Consider the following 19,998-nt stretch of genomic DNA (forward strand, 5'->3'; position numbering starts at 1 on the left):
AGAGCATTTATGGGTTGATCAGATGAGTAGCAATTCATCTTTACTCTCTCTAGCATTTCTTGCTACTCTGGCAACCTAACTGATCATTATCTGCATGCATTAATTTTTATCTTTTTTATCAGTACATATGAAGGCATTAAATTGCAGTCTGATACCCTTTTTTTATTTTTTTTGGTGAAATAATAAATTAATGATGCAGTTGGTGGAAATTTTTTGTTGGAATAGTTAAGATATTAATATTAAATAATTTTTTTAATGGCTCAAATTTTTAATGTGATTTTAAAGTTAGATTAAAATACTATAAAAAAATATTTTAATAATTACGAAAAAATTTGATGTTAATTTAGGTTATTTAAAATACATTTTGGAAAGTTCATTACTAAATTCGTTAGCAAGCACTTTTCGTTGCTAGATTTATTAGCAAGTAAATTTATTATATTAATAATGTAAGTTAGAGACGAGAATTTTACTTACTAACAAGCTGGCGTTGATTTTTTTTTTTCTTGTAGTGTAAGAAATATTGATTTGAATTATATTACCACCCGTTTATTTAAAAAAAAAAAAAAGTTTCTCGTATAGGATTTGCGTCAGAGGACCGTGTTAAGATATTATTATTAAATGATTATTCTCTTTAACAAATTAAATTTGATGATGATGTGGTCATTTAACATAAATAAAATGTGAATAGGCAGCTAAGAACACTGGTATTAGGCTGGTTAGGGTGTCTTCCAACTCTTGTTATTCAGAAGATGCATGCAGTAGCAATTTAGGGAAAATATATTACTTCTTTTCAAGGTATTTTATTTATAAATATAATATATATATATATAGGTCTATTTCTCCAGCTGCCGCCGCCGCCGCCGCCGCCGCCTCGAGGGTAGGTCACAAACCGGAGGGATCTTCTCCGCAGCACTTCTCACAAACCGGAGGGATCTTCTCTATGTTGCAGTAACAACATGATCTAAAGCACTTACTGGTGCAGGCTGCTCCCCCACCCAAACAACATATAATTAATATCTCACGTTACTCATATCAAATATTCAAAAAATAAATAAAATTTGAAGAATGATTAAATACCAACATTCATAAAATCTCAATATATTACAATTATTTTTTTTAATTTAAAAAGATATACTGACATCTCATATATTTATATTTTATGATTCATTTTTTCATTTAATTTGTGGGTGACAAATGAGATGAGTCGTACTGGATTTCGTTTTGACCCCAATTAATATGTAATATTCAAATAAAATCGAGACATAATAAAGAGAGCGAAAGAGGGAGATGATTATTACGATATACAGGAACAAGATCTTTGGACGAGCGCAAGTCATTAGGATTCACCATGAGCGGAAGGCGATCGAGCTTGAGTCCATCGACTTTGAAAAGGATCACAAGGACTAGAATTGCAACAATTTTCATGCTTGATTTCATTTCTACCAATTTTATGTCTTTGCCTTTGTTTTTCACATATTTATAGAGTTTGGGAATTAAACCAAATAGAGAATGTGAATTTGGTGAAATTTGAAATTTGATTAATGTAATCTCCTTTTCCTTTTTGATTGAAAAAAATGTTTACTTTTATTATCGTAATTTAAAATTCACTCGAATTGGAATTTAATATTACAAATTTAAATTTAGTGGAAATTCTATCCAAATAGGTAATTATAATCATAACATTATATGGATAAGAAATGTGTTTGATTTGGTGATTGACATGCATGTAGTAGTGTGTCAAAATTACGTAAATCTTGACATAGTTAATAGTATTTCCTAGGGGAAAATTACAAATTTAGTTTTGTAACTGTAAGAGATTGGTAATCCAATGAAGCTCTATAATATACAATGCACAAAATATTAAGGATAAAATAGACATAAAATTACAAATTTGGCCACCCACGTAAGCCCTAAAAATTAGGGATTATGGCCACACTTCAAGTTAATGAAAACTTTAATAAAAAAATCTGAAACAATGCGTTCATCCAGTCTACTTTGATGAATTGGAGGAGTAGCGCCAGATGACGCCAGCGACCAAGTTGTTCAGTGCATGAGAAGCCATTGGCACAATAATGCTCGAGGACCAAGTTGTAGCGTAGCCGTACACAAGGCCGACCAAAGTTGCCCTGTAAACGAGACGCGCGTTAGGGTTGGAGAGAAAACAAAACTAACTGTAAATTAAATTTGGAGTTTTGTAGTTAGTATACCATGACAAAATAGACAATTTTCAGACCAGAATATGAAATCAGTTGCAAATTATGCGAGTGAAAAACACAGCACAGCGAGGGCAGAGGGGATAGATGTCTCTTTTATAAAAAGTTAAGGTGTTTGTTGACTTTTATAAAATCAGTCGCAAATTAATGTTTAGGATTTCAAATGACTGGGTCAGAATTTGAAATCCATCTATATTCAACAATACACAATTCAAAATTGAAGTTGAAGGATTCGTAAATATTTGAATTTCGTATTATCTAAACAAGTCCGGATGATTTGTTATTAGGAATCGATGATTCAAAATCCATCAATCCAAATATAATTTAAAGATAATAATATTACCAGACTGCAAAGGAATATTTTCGACCACTTCCGAGGTGTAGTACACCGAATAACGCAGCAACCACGAAAATACTCGTTGAATTAACGCCAAAAAGTGGTAACAACGCACCGCGAAAGAGGAGTTCCTGCTCCATTCCAAATAGTATGCAACATGAGTTCCAAATTAAGGTCACTTCCTCTATACTCTCGTTTCCACGCTAACATCATGTCAGAGAGTATCGACATTGGAATAGGATTACGAAATTTTACCTCACTGATTCCTGGTAAAAATGCTATGAGCAGGTAGTCCAGAGGTTCCAGGGAAGTAAGGACCTGCAATAGAAGAAGAAAACAAATCATAGACAAGAGTGCAACGACGACTATAGTCTTGCTGTTTTCAGTAACGGCGAATGGATATTACCTGCTGATTAGCTGCTTGGCTAGACTCGGCAAAATCTGGCCATGTTTTCAGTAGCAAGAAACGACATGACGACACGAGTATAACTGATCCAGCAATCAACTCAAGATGCCATAACTCAAAGCTAACTGCACAACATGAACGTTTCAGCACAAGTAAGATTCTGCGTATGAAATTAGGGCATCAACTTCTGGGAATGCACTATCGTTTTGAGTCAGACAGGAACGCTTGTGAGTGAATCCTTCACAAACTACTTGCTCAAAGGGTTTTAGCGAGAAACGAGAATCTCACACGTTATATCTGCGGAACAGTCAAGAACCGGCCATCCTTCTCTTGCAGCAAAGTGGGAAACCTATTAGTCGAACCAGGATGTAAGATTTAGACTAGTGTTTATGACTATCAAGAATTACAATGAAACATGCCAAACGTTGATCAAATGTAACAATTCTTAGTATAAAAGACATACGTAGTTACACAAAAGCATAGATATCCTATCACTAACAATATCTTAAACTGATAAACCTCGTGGCAATAAAACCAGCACAATCACATAGATGTCCTATTACTAATAATATCTGAAACTGATAAACCTCATGGCAATAAAACCAGCACAATCACATTAAAACTCAAGATTTTGCAGTTGTGAAGAATTGAGGACCATACAGAAAAAGAAAGAAAAACGACGAACAACCACATAAGGGAACATAGAAGTTCGAAAAACTTTCGTACTAATCGAACAACATGTACCTGCCGAATTAGAACACCTACAGCACCCATCAGACCAGAAGTGACAGTGCATGCTTGAAGCACAGCAGTCCTTGATGGGACAACAACTGAAGTACTCTGAACGTCCGAGGTACCAGAAGAAGGCATCTTATTCCCATCTTCAACATAATCGACCCCCGATATTAATGTTGCATCTACACCATCATATTCATCTTGTATTTGTACTCTTTGAGGTAAATCCTTGTCCGTTTTCTGAAATTTTCCTCGTTTTCTTAATCTCTTGGTCTGATTCTGACCAGCCAAAGCCTTTACCCTACCTCCATGTCCCTTTAAATAATAATAATCACAATAAATAAATAGCAAAATAAAAACAGAAGACTAAGAGGGTGTTTGGCTAAGCTTTAATTATAATGAGATCTTATAAAATGTTATTTAAACTTATAAGACGCTATATGTTATTCCGGAAAGAAGCTATTGAAATATTTGCTCAAAATAAATCATGAAACTTATAATATGTCATACAAAATTTTTATTTAACTCAAGGAAACTAAACTAGCTTATGAAGATTTTCAAAATAAGACGGGAAATCCTTATTTTTTTCTAAACGAGCTTATAAGCTCTTCACATCTTATACCGGTTAAAAATTGCAATTTTAGACCTGTAAGCATGGGGTGGTTATTTTGGCCCTGTTGAAAATTTTGGCAATTTGGTCCTACAACTGAAAAATATTGATAATTTGAGAACAATTTTGGTAAGAAATTCATAAATTAACCAAAAATGTACAAATAGTATATCACAATACATGCACTTTCCAGCCAATTATGAATTTCCGGCCATACTTGTCCACAAATTATTAATTTTTTTAAAATTGCAGCCAAATTAACTTCAACATGCCTAAATTATTTACAGGGACTAAAACTGCAATTTTTCCTTTTCTTAACAGCCTCTAAATTTGCAGCTAAGTAGGTAGAAAAGGAGAAGTCTGAATTAAAGACTCACACAGCATAATTTGGTGAAGAAGTTGGGTGAACTACTGCACCCACAAATTTCCCTATCTACACCTGACAAAAATTTCAAAATATTTTCAGCATTTTCTGCACCCAATTTCAATAATTCTGAAACATATTCATATATACATATCAAGAATCTTGAAAGCAGAGATGAGGAAAGAATTACCCAAGAACTGGGACGCGGCGCGGAAATAGGGACTGCGAGATTTTACCCTCAGGCAGCAGTTTGTGCTTAGCAAATCCATATGTTTAACCTCTGAATGCAATGATCCGACCACCTTACTTGTGTCGGAAGAGAGACATTATATGTAGTTGAGGAAAAGCCCAAACAAAGATTGAGGGTATATGGAAGGAAAGCTTCAAGAGCTCTCCACTCATACAAATATCTATCTTTGTATAGCACAGTACTGCTCTGGAAATAGCAAAAGCTACACCACTTCAGTTCAAAGTACTACAACTACAATAACAAAAAATAATATTAATGAAAATATTAAGAAATCATTTTAAGGTCATTAGTAACAATTATTGTTCATTATCACTAATATTTTAGGATAAATTATGGTCACTGAAATTTGTCATAATTGCAAATACGTTCCCGTTGTTCAGAAAATGCAAATAACCCCTGATTTTAATATTCGTATAATAATGAGTCCATTATGTTAGTCTCAATTAGTTTTTCATCTAACTTTTGTGGTGAACTGATTAAAGTACTTTTTTTTATTTATAAATTACAATTTTATATATTTTTTAGAGTTTTCTAAAATATTTTTATGAACTAATATGCTCCGTGAATTATTTTAGTTTTATCCACGATAAAGATGGCCGTAAAGTACATTAGTAATGCACAATCATAAGAGGACGAAGAAGGTCCAATGAATAACTATATTCATGATATTTAACATTACACCAAATAAGATAGTTTACAATTGATTACAAATTGCCAACTAGTTGGTTTTATGATCACATACCTCAATAAGGAGCAACTTGTGCATCTTTGCTTTCAAGATCCAACATTCAACTAATTGGCTATCGAATGTTGTTGTTTCATTAGGATATTAAGACCCTAAATTCATGGACAAAAATTGTCACAAAGGGTTGCAGAGAACTTCCTCTAGCACTTGTTGTGATTGGTGGACTTCTTGCAAAATCCGACATGACACGAGAAATGTTAGGAGTTTGTTGCAGGGAATGTAAACTCATTTGCTAATTTATGCATTGAGTGTAGCATCTACAGAACGACAACTTACAATGCAGATATGTTAACAGGAATAGGTAGAAATCTGGGACAAGATCAAATTTATTTTCTTAGACAATGCCAATATCTGCACAAGAGCACAATTTCTGAGCTGAGTTCTCTGAATCCCTAATATTGGACTGCAGAGAATGAGAAAGGGAGAGTGATATGAACATTTACATCTCAGGCTATTTGGGAAAAGTGAGAGGTGAAAAAAGAATGATAAATTCGACTATCTCTATTTTACAAAATTTTAAAAGATATAGTTCTATCTGTAGTTTCTGTGGAGGTCGCACGTTGCAGGTGTTACAAAATGGTGCCGAGTAACCAAATATGCAAGACAAGCCAATAAGCAATGAGTCCCAGCCTCCCCCGCGGATGCCTCATTAAAGCTCGACTTCCTGATACCCTGAAAAAATAGAATATAAGATATAATTAAATTGCATAATATAAGATATGGTGGTTTAAATCCAGCACGTTGTCAACTTCATCCTAGCTACACCAAGTTCAGGAGGTCAATTCTTTTCAAAAGAATGTATCACGTGCTCCTTTGAGAAAGTGAATAACATGTGCAAGCTAGAGATAAAGTCAGCATTATTACCAAATTCCATCAATTCGATCGGCAGCGCTTCTGCCCTGTCTAGGAATCAGACCAGAGGTATTCAGGGACTTGAATAAGTGACCTGCAAGGACAAGTTCACCGTGAAGTCTCAGGCCTTTCACAGTCCATAAGAGTATCAATTCTTCAAATACATACCTTTATCTTCATCAGTTTCCTCATTGTTTATCAAACGTTCAGACTCAGAGCCGATATTGATAGCAAGATGATCATTCGAACCCTTCCTCAATGAACGCACATGAGCAGCAGACTGAACGTGAGGAATGTTGTTGCTCATACCAACTGCTGCCTGCAAGTTTTAAAGTGGCAGCTATCATGCACCATTTCTATCTGGGCCACATACAACACTAAGTGATTACTGTACTGTCACTTTGTTTTCTGTGAGTACATAAAATTTCTTTTTCTTTCTCCATGTGAGCAAGTGATGAGAAAATTCTTAAGTTCATCTTTATTTATCTTTTTTCTTCAGGGCCAATGCTTTTGAGGTGAGCAAAATAGTCAGATAAACTCTCCCTGGAGTGTAAGTTTATGTTCGGCCCGCATGCAAATAAAATACAGTGAAGCAACCGTTGCATAATGTAATTCTTGATTTGACATACTAGTAACGCTAGCAAATGATGAAAAAGTATGCAACTATTAGGTAATGGCAGTGAAGGGTCCAAGATTGCTAATTTGGTGTGTGAGTTCAGCAAATGATCATCAAACAAGCCTTCTTTGTACTTGTTATCCCTAGTGCATCGGGGTGATAGCATCTTGCGATAGAAGAAGGATAACAAATAGCACCATAGCTAAGCAATATAGAGAGAATGAATAAGCACAAACCAAATTTACCACATCTTGCATTTCTGAGATCTCTGACTGAGTAGCTACAGAGGTTCCTCCTTCCTGCTCTATCTCTGGTGGAAAAATTCGAGCTTGATTCGAATCTTCTAGTAATTTAACCTTGCTCGACAAATCATCCACAAGCTTTTGGGTCGCAATTAACTTGGCGCCAAGTTCTTCAGTTTTAGATTTCAAACTCTCAGATTCGAGCATTTTGGCCATAACCAGTTTGTCAAGCAAGGGCAGTAGCCATGTTGACCCAGCTGCTTTTAGATCACCCATTAAATCACCGCCTCCCAGCTTCCAAACAATATTTTTCAAACCTGATTCAAGTTCTAACAATTTGTTCATCTTTTCAGAGTCTTTCTCGTTATCCATGTGATCTTCAACTTGCTTTCTCAGAAATTCAATTTCGAGAATTTGCTTATCAATGGTTGATTGCAGTTCCTCGTTTTTACGAGAGAGTAAGCTTACCTTCTGCAGAGAGTCATTAAAACCATCTATTACAGAGAACAGCTTTCTTACATTGGTTGAATCATGTGAATTTCCAACTGCAAATGCAGCATCAGGGACTTCAACCTCGTTCATCTTATCCAAAATGGATTTTACTTGAGACACTGATAATGGCGAATTTTCCATATCTGAAACAAAATCACAATAGATCGTAACTTACAGAGCCAATAACAAAGAAACAGATAAGAAGTGCAGCATATGATATAAAGCTACCATATTTCTGATCAAGAACAAATTACCATGAACTTCGGATAATGAAGTAGACAGTTCTTCCTCTCTTTTCCTCAGTCTATCCTCTTGTTTCCTATAATCTTCTAGTTTAATTGTCATCTCATGACACAAGTTTTGCTGTGCTTCCAATTCACTCTCCAACTCTGCGGTTTTATTTTTGTATAGATCTCTTTCTTCCAAGACTTTTCCATAAGTTAGCTGAGTTTCTTCCAAGACTTTGGATAGTGAAGTAGACAGTTCTTCCTCTCTTTTCCTTAGTTCATCCTCTTGCTCCTTATAATCATCTAGTTTAATTGTCATCTCATGACATAAGTTTTGCTGTGCTTCCAACTCAGTCTCCAACTTCAAGGTTATGTCTTTGTACAGATCTCTTTCTTCCAAAACTTTATCACAAGTTAGTTGAGTTTCTCTCAATTTGCTCTTCAAATCTTCTGCTATACTCGTCAACCTTTTTATTGCATCGTGGAAATGTTTACTAAGATCTTGATTCTGTCTTGTGGCAAGTGATAGCTTCTCAGCCATCTTCACGTGGTCAGTAGCAAGTGATTCAGCTACATCGTCGCCAACTGCTCCAAGATCCATGAACTTTGTGCCATCAAGTTTCACCAGTTCATGTATAGATCTCAGTTCCGACACATTTTCATGTACATTCAACTCCAGCTCCTGAGTCGCATCAGCACAAGCAGACAACAGAATTCTAATATCACTTCCCAGTGATGCTATAGTGTCCTCCTGCTTCTGCTTATCTGTTTCCATGTCCTGCACTTGTTGTTTGAGCAACTTTGTATGCTTGATCATACTCATTATTCTATCCTTCGTTGTGTATAATCTTCTCAACAAAGCTGCATTTGATTCATCCATAAGTGTGGATAAGTTCTCAAATTTATCAGCCAACATCTTGCCTTTCAGATGAAATCTTTCATTCATCTTTTCAATATGAGACATGATGCTCTCACTATCAACTGCATTCACCACGTCATTTAACATTTCCTTGTCGAAAGCAATATCAGCAGTAGATGGCAGTTTTGTTGAGATAGAAGGTTCATCCTACAAAAGAAACAGGGCAGGTGCATAGAGCCCATCAGGTAAGAAAGACACAAGATCAGTGATAAGCAAGAAGGAGAATAGGATGGCAGTTCATAATCACACACCAATAACAAATCTTATGGAGAGTAAGGAACACACCAAGTCTCAAAGGCACGGGGGAGGCAACAAGACAGGCAAAAATTGAATTTTTTATACTGAAACATATGCCTATTCACCTTTAGGTTATACAACTTTCTTTTTCGAATCCTTTTTCTTTATTTCTTTTGCATTAGACATGTGAGAGGACGGCTGTTAAATCAGAAAGAGTGTTGAGGCATATCATACAAGCTAGGGTTGAGTAAGAATAAATAACACGAACATGCAACAAACAAGCATACCTCCGTCACATGACTATTTTGCAGCACAATGGTATCCATTTCCAGGAAGCAGTCCCCCATTTCTTTTAGTAGAATATCCATATCTTTTAGGCTCTCAAATTTTCTCTCAAAACATTGTCCTAGCAAGGATGAAAGTCTCTCATCTTTAAGAAGTAACTGGAGACGACTAAGCTGACCAGAGAGCTCCACAGACCGATTCAATGCGCTACCACGGGTTCCAGCTAACTCATGCATGCAAGATTCCAACTTAGACGAAAGTGCTAAAATATCCTGTTCTGCATTTTTCTTTTCCTGAACAAGATCTGCTATGGTATTCTCCGCATTTAATAATGCATCCTCAAGTGACTTGATCGTTAGGGAGGCATCGGAAAGCTTGCTAGCATATGAATCAGCTTCTTCTCTGACTTTCTTCATCTCACTGTCCAAATCAGCATTACCAATTTGTACCTTACTGTTTTCTTCAGCAAGTAATGAAATATTCTTCTGTGCCTGGGACAATGCATCTTCAAGGGATTGAATAGTTCTGTCAGCATCAGCAAGTTTAGTCGTATGGTTAGAAAATTCATCCATCAATTTCTGAAGCTGATCTTCAGCAAGAGCTCGACTTTCCAAAGCTATGTCTCTCTCACTCATGAGCCTAGAAATATTGTCCTCTGCTAGTGACATAGCATCTTCAAGTGCTTTTTTACTCATAGAAAGTTCTTCAAACTTGATTGTATGAGAAGAAGCTTTCTCTTTTTCCTTCTGTAGTTCCTCCTCCAGAAGTGCCTTGGAAACTTCAAGTTCTTTCTTCTCATCCAAGAGTTCTGATCTGCTATTTTCTGCGATTGATAAGGCATCCTCGAGTGACTCCATCATCGTCTGGACTTGAGACAACTTGCTGGTCAAAGAACTTGCTTCATCTTTTACTTTCTTCAGTTCTTCTTGCACCTCCAACTTTGAAATTTCATGTTCACGAAGATGTCCAGCAATCCATTTGACCTTATCTACAGGCTCTCTGAAAGATAAATCATGTGGAGTGGTAATGCCTTCCATTGACTCCATGACTCTTTGTAGCATATTGTTGCTCTCAGCCAAAAACTGCTCAAGTTGATCGGCCCGTTCCTTTGTCGCAACAAGCTCTGTCTCCAACAGAGAAATGCGCTCCACATCAAGTGACAATTTAGTAATCTGATCTTGGCATTCAGTATATCTGTCTAAGTTTTGCTGCAGTTCAGACTTCAACTGATGAATTTCCTTGTCCTTCTCACTCAGCACACCTTTCAAGTTTTCCCGTTCTTGAACAAGCCCCTTGCCTTTTTTGACAGCCATAGATAACTTCTCCTTCAGTAAAGCACATCTATCCTCCAACTGCTCAAGACTTTTCTTCATTCCATCATTCTCATCCTTTAGGGAATTAAGTTCTTTAGTCCTCATTCCCAACTCACTTGACAAATGACCAACCTGCAATCTATCTAATATATCTTCCTCAATAATTAGCTTATATAGACTCATTTCCTGATCTCTGATATAAAGAAGACTTTTGAAGCTTTCAAAGATTTCCACATCAAATTGAGACGGTTCTACATGACATGTATTCTCTTTAATCTTCGCGAGGCAATTATCAACAATGGTGGTCATTTCAGAGTGCTCTGGATGAGCCTCTCCAGGAGCATCATTTGCAAGTCCAGATGCCTCCAGTAACATACTAACAATTCTATCTTTTTCCAATGAAACATGATATTCCTTTTGCACAACTTCGTCATATTTCTGCCTCAAGTTTTCCAACTCCAGTTGAATATGGTTCTTCTCCTGTGATTCTGCTAAGAGTGATGTTTTGAGGTGATCGATCTCGTTATTTACAGCTTCCCTAGCTTCGGCTAGCTCATGTTGCAACCTTTCATGTGCTTCATATTTGTTTCTTAAGTCCTCCAGTTCTGCTTCCAGATAACTTTTCTCCTGTGTTTCTGCCAAAAGTGAAGTGGTGAGGTGGTCAATCTGCATATTTGCAGCTTCTTTTATTTTAGCTATCTCAGATTGTAACCTCATAGCTTCTTCTTTACACAGAGAAAATGACTCTGCAAGCCAACGAACACGCACATCGAATTCACTTGATCCCACAGATTCTGGGAAATCAAACAACGATAAGGCATCTGAGAATGAATGGTACTGCAGAGCAACAGCCTTAAGGGAATTTTTCTCGTTTGCAAGCCATCTGAGTTTCTCGGTGATATCTGCATGTTGCAGTTCCTCTGTTGCCACACTTTCAGATAATATTTCTCCACATCTTTGAAGAATCATTTCCTTTTCTGCAAGAGATTCCTGTAGCGAAGCAGCAAACTTTTCACTTGTGCCAATCAATTCCTTTGTCTTTTCTGCAGCCTCTAAAGCACTTGATTTCTCTTGCAATTCAATTGCACATTTTTCCAACTCACTTGTTTTCTCAGCCAACAATTGCTTCAGTGAGTCCCTCTGTTGTACCAATGCCTTCCCTTTTGTCACGGCCATGCTAAGCTTCTCCTTTGTGTTAGCATACCTGTTCCTCTCTTGGCCAACTTCTGCACTTAATCTTCCAATTTCTGATCTCTGTTTCTCTAATTCTTCAACCAATTTCAGATTCTCACTCTCTAGATTGATTAGATTTTGGGACAAATTCTCTTCCTTTCTTTTAAGTTCAAGCATTTTATCACATGCCACAGAAAAAGTTCCAATTTCATCAAGCATTACATCTAGTCCAACCTCATTCAAACATCCTCTAAGCTGGTCACTTTCAGAAACAAAAAGTTTATACCTTTCAACTAAAAATGTGAGTGATTTTTCAATGTTAATAATCTTTTCTATAAGTGATCCATCAAATGGCTCTTCTTGATCGTGCAGCATGGAAAGGGATGCTGATATCCTGTTTGCAATTTCCTCAATATGCCCATCCTTCTCAAGCTGAAGTTCATATAACTGAGACAACTTCTGATATTCAGAATTTGAATTGGACTGAGTAGTATTGCTTGATTCAGATAACTCGGCAACCTTTGCGTTGAGAACATCAATTTCCTGATCTTTCATGTAGAGTACAGAGTGGAGTTCTCTAACTTTTTCCTGAGTCTGCAAATGTTCATCCAAAGCATTTTTTAGGAACGTAGAGCACCCGCTTATCATCTCGCGCAAAGAGGCACCAGAATCCAGAGTCTTTACATCCGAATGTACCACTTCAGTTTGAAGATGTTCAACCAATCCATCAGAATTTTCAACTGGTGTCTGTTGCTCATTTGGAACCTTCAATTGGTAACAAACTTGAGCAAGTTCTTTCATAAGCATTCTTTCTTCCTGCATACAAGGTGGATTTTTATTCAGGTCAAGATACTCACAAATAAATTAAAGCAGGACAGATGCATCCAAAGTTTGAACCTCATATTCTCGTGCAAATCTTTCTTTCTCGGAAACACTTTGCTCATGCATATCACGCAACCTTTCGATCTCAGCCAGCAATTGTTCGACTTTGATCCCACTGTCTGATTCATCAGCTTGGTCATCCTGTGGATTATCCTTCCCCTCAGAATTCTGTTGGGATTCAGAAGTTTCTATCTCATCTGGACAATCAACAAACATATCCTCCCTCGCCCCTTCTTCCACAGTCCTTGTGTCATTTGCTTCATTGTGCAAAGAACCTAATGCATTCTTGTCATTTGGGACTGCACAATTCATCTGCAGGTAAAAATGTCAACAGAAGACACTGAGTTCTGAAGTCATTTAATAAAAGTTACAAATATGATGTGTGCCTCTGTTTAGCATCAACAGTAATTTAAGAGAAACAGATTGTTAATGGTGCTTTCCGAAAAGAAGAAGATTTTCCCAGTGAACCATAATAATCAACTATCGTTTTAAGGGACAGCAAACAACCTCAAACAATTCCTAGTTAAATTTTACTATACTTGTTGAAAATATGCATATTTTATCTGAAGTATCACAGAACATTCTCAATCACAATACCGACCCCAAACAGCCTAATTCATTATTTTCTTTTGACAACATTTATTGAGATTCTCCTTAAGACTACAAGGATGAAGGATGGTAAATGCATTACATCAAGTTCCAAATAAAAAGTTAAATACAAAGGCAATCATGTCCAAGGGTGATAAGATTGATCATATCTGATATATGCCTTTTAGTTATTGGAATACTATAACAATACAAGAGAATAGAAAAGCAAATATCAAAAGAAGTACAACACACACATAATCTCTTGTCACCTTCCTTTGTTTGAATAGGATACAAATTCCACTATTCTATTCCTTTGCTTCCCCTCGCATTCAGAAACTTTCTTTTGTTTCAACACAATGCAATATATACTATACATATATATATATATTTCAAATCAAACTGTTCAAAAAGTCGCCACCTGATCAACTGAATCGCCAGCACCCTCAGCTGCTGCACCATGAGCGGGTTCCAGGGGAGAAAACCTTCCATCTTCCGCAGCTGAAGCCTCTTCTCTCACATTATTATCCTCCATTTCTATCAATCATAACACAAAAAAGAAAAACCCCACTGGCCCAACTTGCCTATTTCACCCTTTTCACAAAAGCCCAGATCTGAAAAAAAATAGAAAGATTCCACCTTCAGATACCAGAATTCCATAAAGATTTCATTCTTGAACTAATGCACAAAAATCACACACCCTTTTCACAGTCCTGTCTCCAAGAAAAAAAGGAACAGAACAGAGCAAAAGAGTCTAAATTATCTGGGGAAGTGGGCTCTGATTATTGGGTTTTTTCTTTTTTTTTTCCCTTCAAGAAAAACACAAAAAGGGATCTTGGATTTTGCTGCGGTGTTGATGATTTGTGCATCTCTGTTCGTCACTGCCAACACATTGGGAAGAGTTTCATGGTTTGTGATCCATACGACGCCGTATTGGACAGGTTGTCCGAAAGGTCAAACGGCACATTTAAAATACACCCGACCCGATTCCATCCATTCATTGCCTAACGGATCGGAGCCTGACCATTTTTAAGTTGGGCCTTGAATCGGTGCATTGGAAATGGGTCAAATTTATTTTAGCTACTCAAATTTTGTTATTAATGTTATTTTGCCATTTAAATAATTACAAATAACTTAATCGGTATTTGAATTTTATTATTAATTTAAGAATAATTATACTTCCCTTTCTTTAGATTTGATAAAATTATACGTAAATTTTTTATTCGTTATTAATGTTATTTTGCCATTTAAATAATTACAAATAACTTAATCGGTATTTGAATTTCATTATTAATTTAAGAATAATTATACTTCCCTTTCTTTAGATTTGATAAAATTATACGTAAATTTTTTATTCGTTATTAATGTTATTTTGCCATTTAAATAATTACAAATAACTTAATCGGTATTTGAATTTCATTATTAATTTAAGAATAATTATACTTCCCTTCCTTTAGATTTGATAAAATTATACGTAAGTTTTTTATAGTTTAGAAAACTACATCTAGCACCCTTAAAATTTGCTTCCATTTAACAAATAAATCTTCTGTTAGTCAAATTTCACCAAATTTATTGATTAAAAAAATATTTAAATAAAAATTAATATTTATCATTGATTGACTTATTATTAGCTTATTTAAGTCGAGTAATTTTTTTCCAACTAAACTATCTTTATAATAGGAAAAATATACTTCCTCACATATATTGACGCATGAAGACATATGAGGGTAATTTGATCATATATTTATTTAACTTATAATAAATCGATAATAAGTCAATCAGAGGTAAATATAATTTTTTTTTGCTAATTTCAAAAAATTTGGAGAATTTTTACTAACAAAGGGACTTATTTATTAGACGAAAGCAAATTTTAGGGGTGCTAGATGTAATTTTCTAAATTATAGAGGATGTACATATAACTACATCAAACTTTAAGGAAGGAAAGTGTAATTATCCCTGATATTACTGATGAAATTACATAATTACATAATTATTTTTTTACTTTTTCTTATTTTTTTAAGTAATGATCATTTTACTCTTAAGTTTTAAATGAAAATAATAAATATACCTAAGAAAAATTTATAAAAGTATCAACCAATATATTTTATTTTTATTTTAGGCATTCTACTTTTTATTTTAATATTTAATTTTCAAGATTGTTTTGTATTATTTTTGGTATGTTTTATTATATATATTTTTCATACTTATAAAAATAATTATTATTAAATAACATATATAATACTCAAGAAAGTGCACTCAAATAATAGATAAAAGAAGTAATTATGTTCTAATTAATATAATAAATGTATAGAAAATAATTATTTTTATTGATCAGGTACTTGTTTGCATTAATCCCAATATTCAAAATTGATTGCAAAAACTTTAACTTAGATTCAAGAACTTGAATTTTACAATATAAATTTTCAAAAAAAAAATGAGAACTGATTTTTTTTTAGGTAATTAATGTCTTGGACTTTAGTTCTAACATAATTAATTATTAAATATAAATTATCTTATAAATATTTATAAATAAAATTAGTTGACTGCTAAAAAAATAAAGTTAGTGAAAAAAAAATATTATTGTCAGGCATAATAATCAAATTTGAAAATCAATTAGTTTAAATAAAGAGAAAATATATTGACTGAAATTTATGCAATTTTTTATTTGGTATATTAGTTATTTTTATTTTAGTATCAAGGGTAAACTAGTCACTACATAAAAAAATAATTGATAGAGACCAATTGGATGAAATAATTGGATTGCAAATATTTTATCCAATGTTGTAAACTCAACTACAAAAGTACATATATACCCATACGCACGAAATTTAAACCCACAAACTCTTACCAATTGAACAACATGCTATCATGAGATTTGTCATCATTATAATTACTCATTATTGTTTGAAAAATTACAAATACCTCCCAACATTAATCATTGTCTAACAAATGATTCTCGTGACAACACATTGTAGAAAGTATTTATGAAACGATTATTAACTTGAGGGAGAATTTGTATATTTTTAAATAATAATAAAATAGTTATAATTATAATAAATTTTAAAAAAGCGGCTTGTAATTTATTTATTTTTTTACTAGTATTGTAGACGGTGGAAATTGTCCATCATGTTTGGATTAATGTTTTGGGTGTTTTTATTTTTGTGTTTTGGAGATAGAGAGAGAAAAATAGAGATGAGTAAGTATGTGTTTGAGATAGATGGTATGTTTGGATTTGTGTTTTGATATAATATAAAATATTATAAAATAAGTGGTGTAGGTTTGATGTTGGGATTTGGGAGACAGGAGTTACTGTTCATTGTCAAATCATGTCTTTTAATATATATATGTGTATGTATATATTATTTTGTTTGTTAGTGAAATATAATATATATATTTATGTTAAGTAATTTTTTTTATTGAGGCATTTCTTTTTATATTTTAAATAATAATTCTAATTTAATACATAATTAAGTACATTGTAGTATTGTCTCCAAAATGATTTTGTTAGACTTTATCTTTGGAATGAAAAAATATAATATATAAAATTTAAATAAAAAATTTAGAATTAAGTATGTATTATTGGTATATTGTCCTCAATTTTCAAATTTCTCAAATATTTCATTGAAATAGGAAAAATTATGAGTACAAAAGATTAAATGGTCTAAATTGAAAAAAATTATAATCAAGCGTTAAATGCACTATACAACATGTTGAAAATACATTAATTAGACTTTTATAATACATTAATTAGACTTTTATATATAAACTGATAAATTTTAATAGATAATTGAAGTAATAAAAATACGAATTAGGTATATAATACTGATATATTATCAGTAGTATATGCAACTGCTATAATTTTTCCGTTAGGTAGAAAAATTTTAAATATTTTGACCAAGTAGCATTGATAGTAAATATATTTATATCAATAGTTTCATAAATTAATAATTATTTTTTAGTAGTAATTATTAATTATATTTTACATATATTATATATTAAATAGTATATAATACATATAATACAAATAATTTAAAAAAAACAATTAAAAAAAGGAGAGAGAAGAAAGAAGAAAGAAGAAAGAAAACAAAGAGAAAAAGCTGACAGAAAAGAAAGGAGAGAGAGAGAGAAGAAATCCAAAAATAAGAAAGAGAGAAGAAAGAGAAAAAAAAAAAAAACCAAAATTTACTTCACACCTAGTGAAGGTGTGGAGACACAAAACCAAACAAAGTTTTGTATTTTGGCCCATCTCTAAAATGGGCCAAAACACAAAACCAAACATAGAGGTCATGTTTTGGTGGTTGAATATGATATTTCTTGTTTTGTTGTTTTGCTCATAAAACTTATTAGGTGTAGTTGAAAATTTGTCTATCCCAACTTTTGTTGCAGGGAATTAGGTTTGATCTGAGCTATTTCTTGACAAACAAAGAATTTGTTTGAGGTTCTTGTACTCTTGTGATGGTGGTCTTGTCTTTGTCCACTATTGCAATTTCATGCCACGTTCTTGCACCTTCTAAAGTCGGGCTTCGAACTCCATCAATATGTATGTCTACTATAATAAAAGTTGTTGATTAATTACCAATATTTGATACCAATAATTGGTATATTTGATTGATTTTGTTAATGATTGAAACTTATTATATAATTAAAATCGATTCATTGAAAAAAAATAATTGAAGTAGTTTTGAATTTGCGGGTATTTGTTTAATTTATTTGAAAGTATTTATTCAAAGATTAAAGATAATTTTAGTCCCCTGACTTCAGGCAATTCTCATTTTAGTCTCGTAACTTACTAGGGTTCCATTTTAGTTCTCTATAAATTAAAAAAACTCAAGTTTTATACACATTTGGTCGGAAATTTGCCTCAGTCACCGGAAAAGAGTTACATGACCTTCACGTGACTTTTTAAATTGAGGGTTACCCCATTCACTGCATCCTGGAGGAATGTACCTATAATTTCACAAAAAATAAGAAATATTTATATAATTAAACATAACCTAAAAAAATGTCAACATTTTCCAGACGAGCCTTAACAAAATGAAATCAATTGTAAATAGAGAATTCTCGTAAAGGGCGAAAGTGTAACTCCACTTCTAATTTCATTTATGTGCCCCTCCTTATAATGAATATGTATGGCACATGTAATTGTTCTCCTACTACTGTATAAATTGAAAAATTAAGACAACATATTTAAAGTAGGACAAGAACAAGAACAAGAACATAATATGTTGCCATATACTATGTAAAACTCATACATAATTTGACATATGATCCACAACTACAGCAACATATTCAGTTCTAACCTGGGCTGAATCCAAATTAACTCTCCTGTAACTGAGGCTACATTTGAATTGATAGATTTGAAGTCGTGGATTTCAAATCCCATGTAAGAAATCCTTTGAATTTGTTTGGATAATTCGAAATTCAGAAGATTTTAATCTTTCAACTCTAAAATTTGAACTATGTTTTGTTGAACACTGATGGATTTCAAATTCTTCTGATACGTCGTCGTTTCAAAATCCAAATGTTTCCCTCAAATCCAAATCCACCACTCCAGATGTAGCCTAAGACTATGTTTGGATCGAATGATTTGGAGTTGAAGAAATGAGTAGATGAACGACTTAAAATTACTACATATTAAATGGATCTGAAATCCATCATTACAAAATATAGTTCAAAATGAGAATTCAAGAATTTAAAATTGTCTGCAGCATTGAATTATCCAAACAATTCAATGGATTTGTTACTATAGATTTGAAATCCTTAGTTTCAAATCCGTCTATCCAAACACAACATAAAGGTTTCCTTAAACTCGTAGCATCGAACGCAAACTGAAAATTATGAGACTGCAATAAATAAGCTAGATCGATTCAACTTTAGAGGAAGTGCAAATACTCACTTTTAAGCCAAAAGCTCAATCCGCATTCATCTCTGGTTAGAAACTCAACAAGTAGGTTGTCTGATGACCGCCTAGCCGTCAATTTCCTGCTTTCACCTTACAGAGAGCCTTCTGCAAACTTCAAGAACGCCGTTAGCTTTCACAGTTGGCGTTAGATACAGAACAATTACACTCTTATATTTGGAAAAATCGAACATTAACATCCTCTCAAATATCTAGATACTGCATGTAAAATGGAATGAGGTGGTATGTAAATGTTACGAACTCAGAGGATCAATTTTGATAGTTCCAAAAGGAGAGGAGTATTCTCTATAATTACACAAACTCTATGAGAGCGTAGTTAACGCTAAATATAAATGAATTCAATGCGTGTGTATTACACTCTTGAAAAACTTTCCATAACTAGCCAGCATATATATAGACATTGCTGAGAAAACGGAGCAAAATATGTCGTCGTCCAAGGACTACCACCAGTGGCCTTCCAGTATCTACGTCATCAAGTTCAATGACCATGATCACAAGGGATGCACAACTGCCAACAGAGTAATAATGATGCATCGTATCGTACGAAAGAAGTCGGAAAAGATTACGAAACTCTACCCTAATAGCTCAACATGGT

The 19,998-nt window shown here is 33.8% G+C and overlaps 2 protein-coding genes and 1 long non-coding RNA gene across 5 annotated transcripts; all 3 read right to left on the minus strand.

Moving 5' to 3' along the window:
- Positions 1 to 707: 707 nt before the first annotated feature.
- Positions 708 to 1,475, minus strand: LOC148787304 (uncharacterized). The gene is made up of 2 exons (XR_016066948.1): positions 1,299 to 1,475; positions 708 to 983 (listed from the first exon to the last, which is right to left on the minus strand). It is a non-coding gene; the product is annotated as an uncharacterized LOC148787304 (long non-coding RNA).
- Positions 1,476 to 1,727: 252 nt separating this feature from the next.
- Positions 1,728 to 5,093, minus strand: LOC105168352 (CAAX amino terminal protease family protein). The gene is made up of 8 exons (XM_011088408.3): positions 4,856 to 5,093; positions 4,679 to 4,740; positions 3,701 to 4,006; positions 3,245 to 3,305; positions 2,957 to 3,081; positions 2,806 to 2,868; positions 2,557 to 2,681; positions 1,728 to 2,126 (listed from the first exon to the last, which is right to left on the minus strand). The coding sequence occupies exons 1-8, from the start codon at positions 4,932 to 4,934 to the stop codon at positions 1,991 to 1,993; spliced, it is 957 nt and encodes a 318-aa protein (XP_011086710.1). The 5' UTR covers positions 4,935 to 5,093; the 3' UTR covers positions 1,728 to 1,990.
- An 877-nt stretch (positions 5,094 to 5,970) lies between these two features.
- TNO1 (TGN-related, localized SYP41 interacting protein) lies at positions 5,971 to 14,388 on the minus strand. Of its 3 annotated transcripts, XM_011088410.3 has the most exons (9): positions 14,184 to 14,388; positions 13,905 to 14,097; positions 12,914 to 13,210; positions 9,533 to 12,832; positions 8,117 to 9,155; positions 7,365 to 8,005; positions 6,681 to 6,831; positions 6,525 to 6,606; positions 5,971 to 6,332 (listed from the first exon to the last, which is right to left on the minus strand). In XM_011088410.3, exons 2-9 carry the CDS (start codon positions 14,016 to 14,018, stop codon positions 6,230 to 6,232), a joined length of 5,727 nt encoding a protein of 1,908 aa, XP_011086712.1. In that variant the 5' UTR covers positions 14,019 to 14,097; positions 14,184 to 14,388; the 3' UTR covers positions 5,971 to 6,229. The 3 variants fall into 3 exon arrangements, with proteins under 3 accessions (XP_011086712.1, XP_011086711.1, XP_011086713.1); XM_011088409.3 differs by having other exon boundaries at positions 13,905 to 14,388; XM_011088411.3 differs by having other exon boundaries at positions 7,374 to 8,005; positions 13,905 to 14,387.
- Between the last annotated feature and the right edge of the window lie 5,610 nt (positions 14,389 to 19,998).

This window comes from Sesamum indicum, linkage group LG8, assembly GCF_026168435.1.
Source record: "Sesamum indicum cultivar Baizhima isolate 11 linkage group LG8, ASM2616843v1, whole genome shotgun sequence".
NCBI classification, from domain to species: domain Eukaryota; kingdom Viridiplantae; phylum Streptophyta; class Magnoliopsida; order Lamiales; family Pedaliaceae; genus Sesamum; species Sesamum indicum.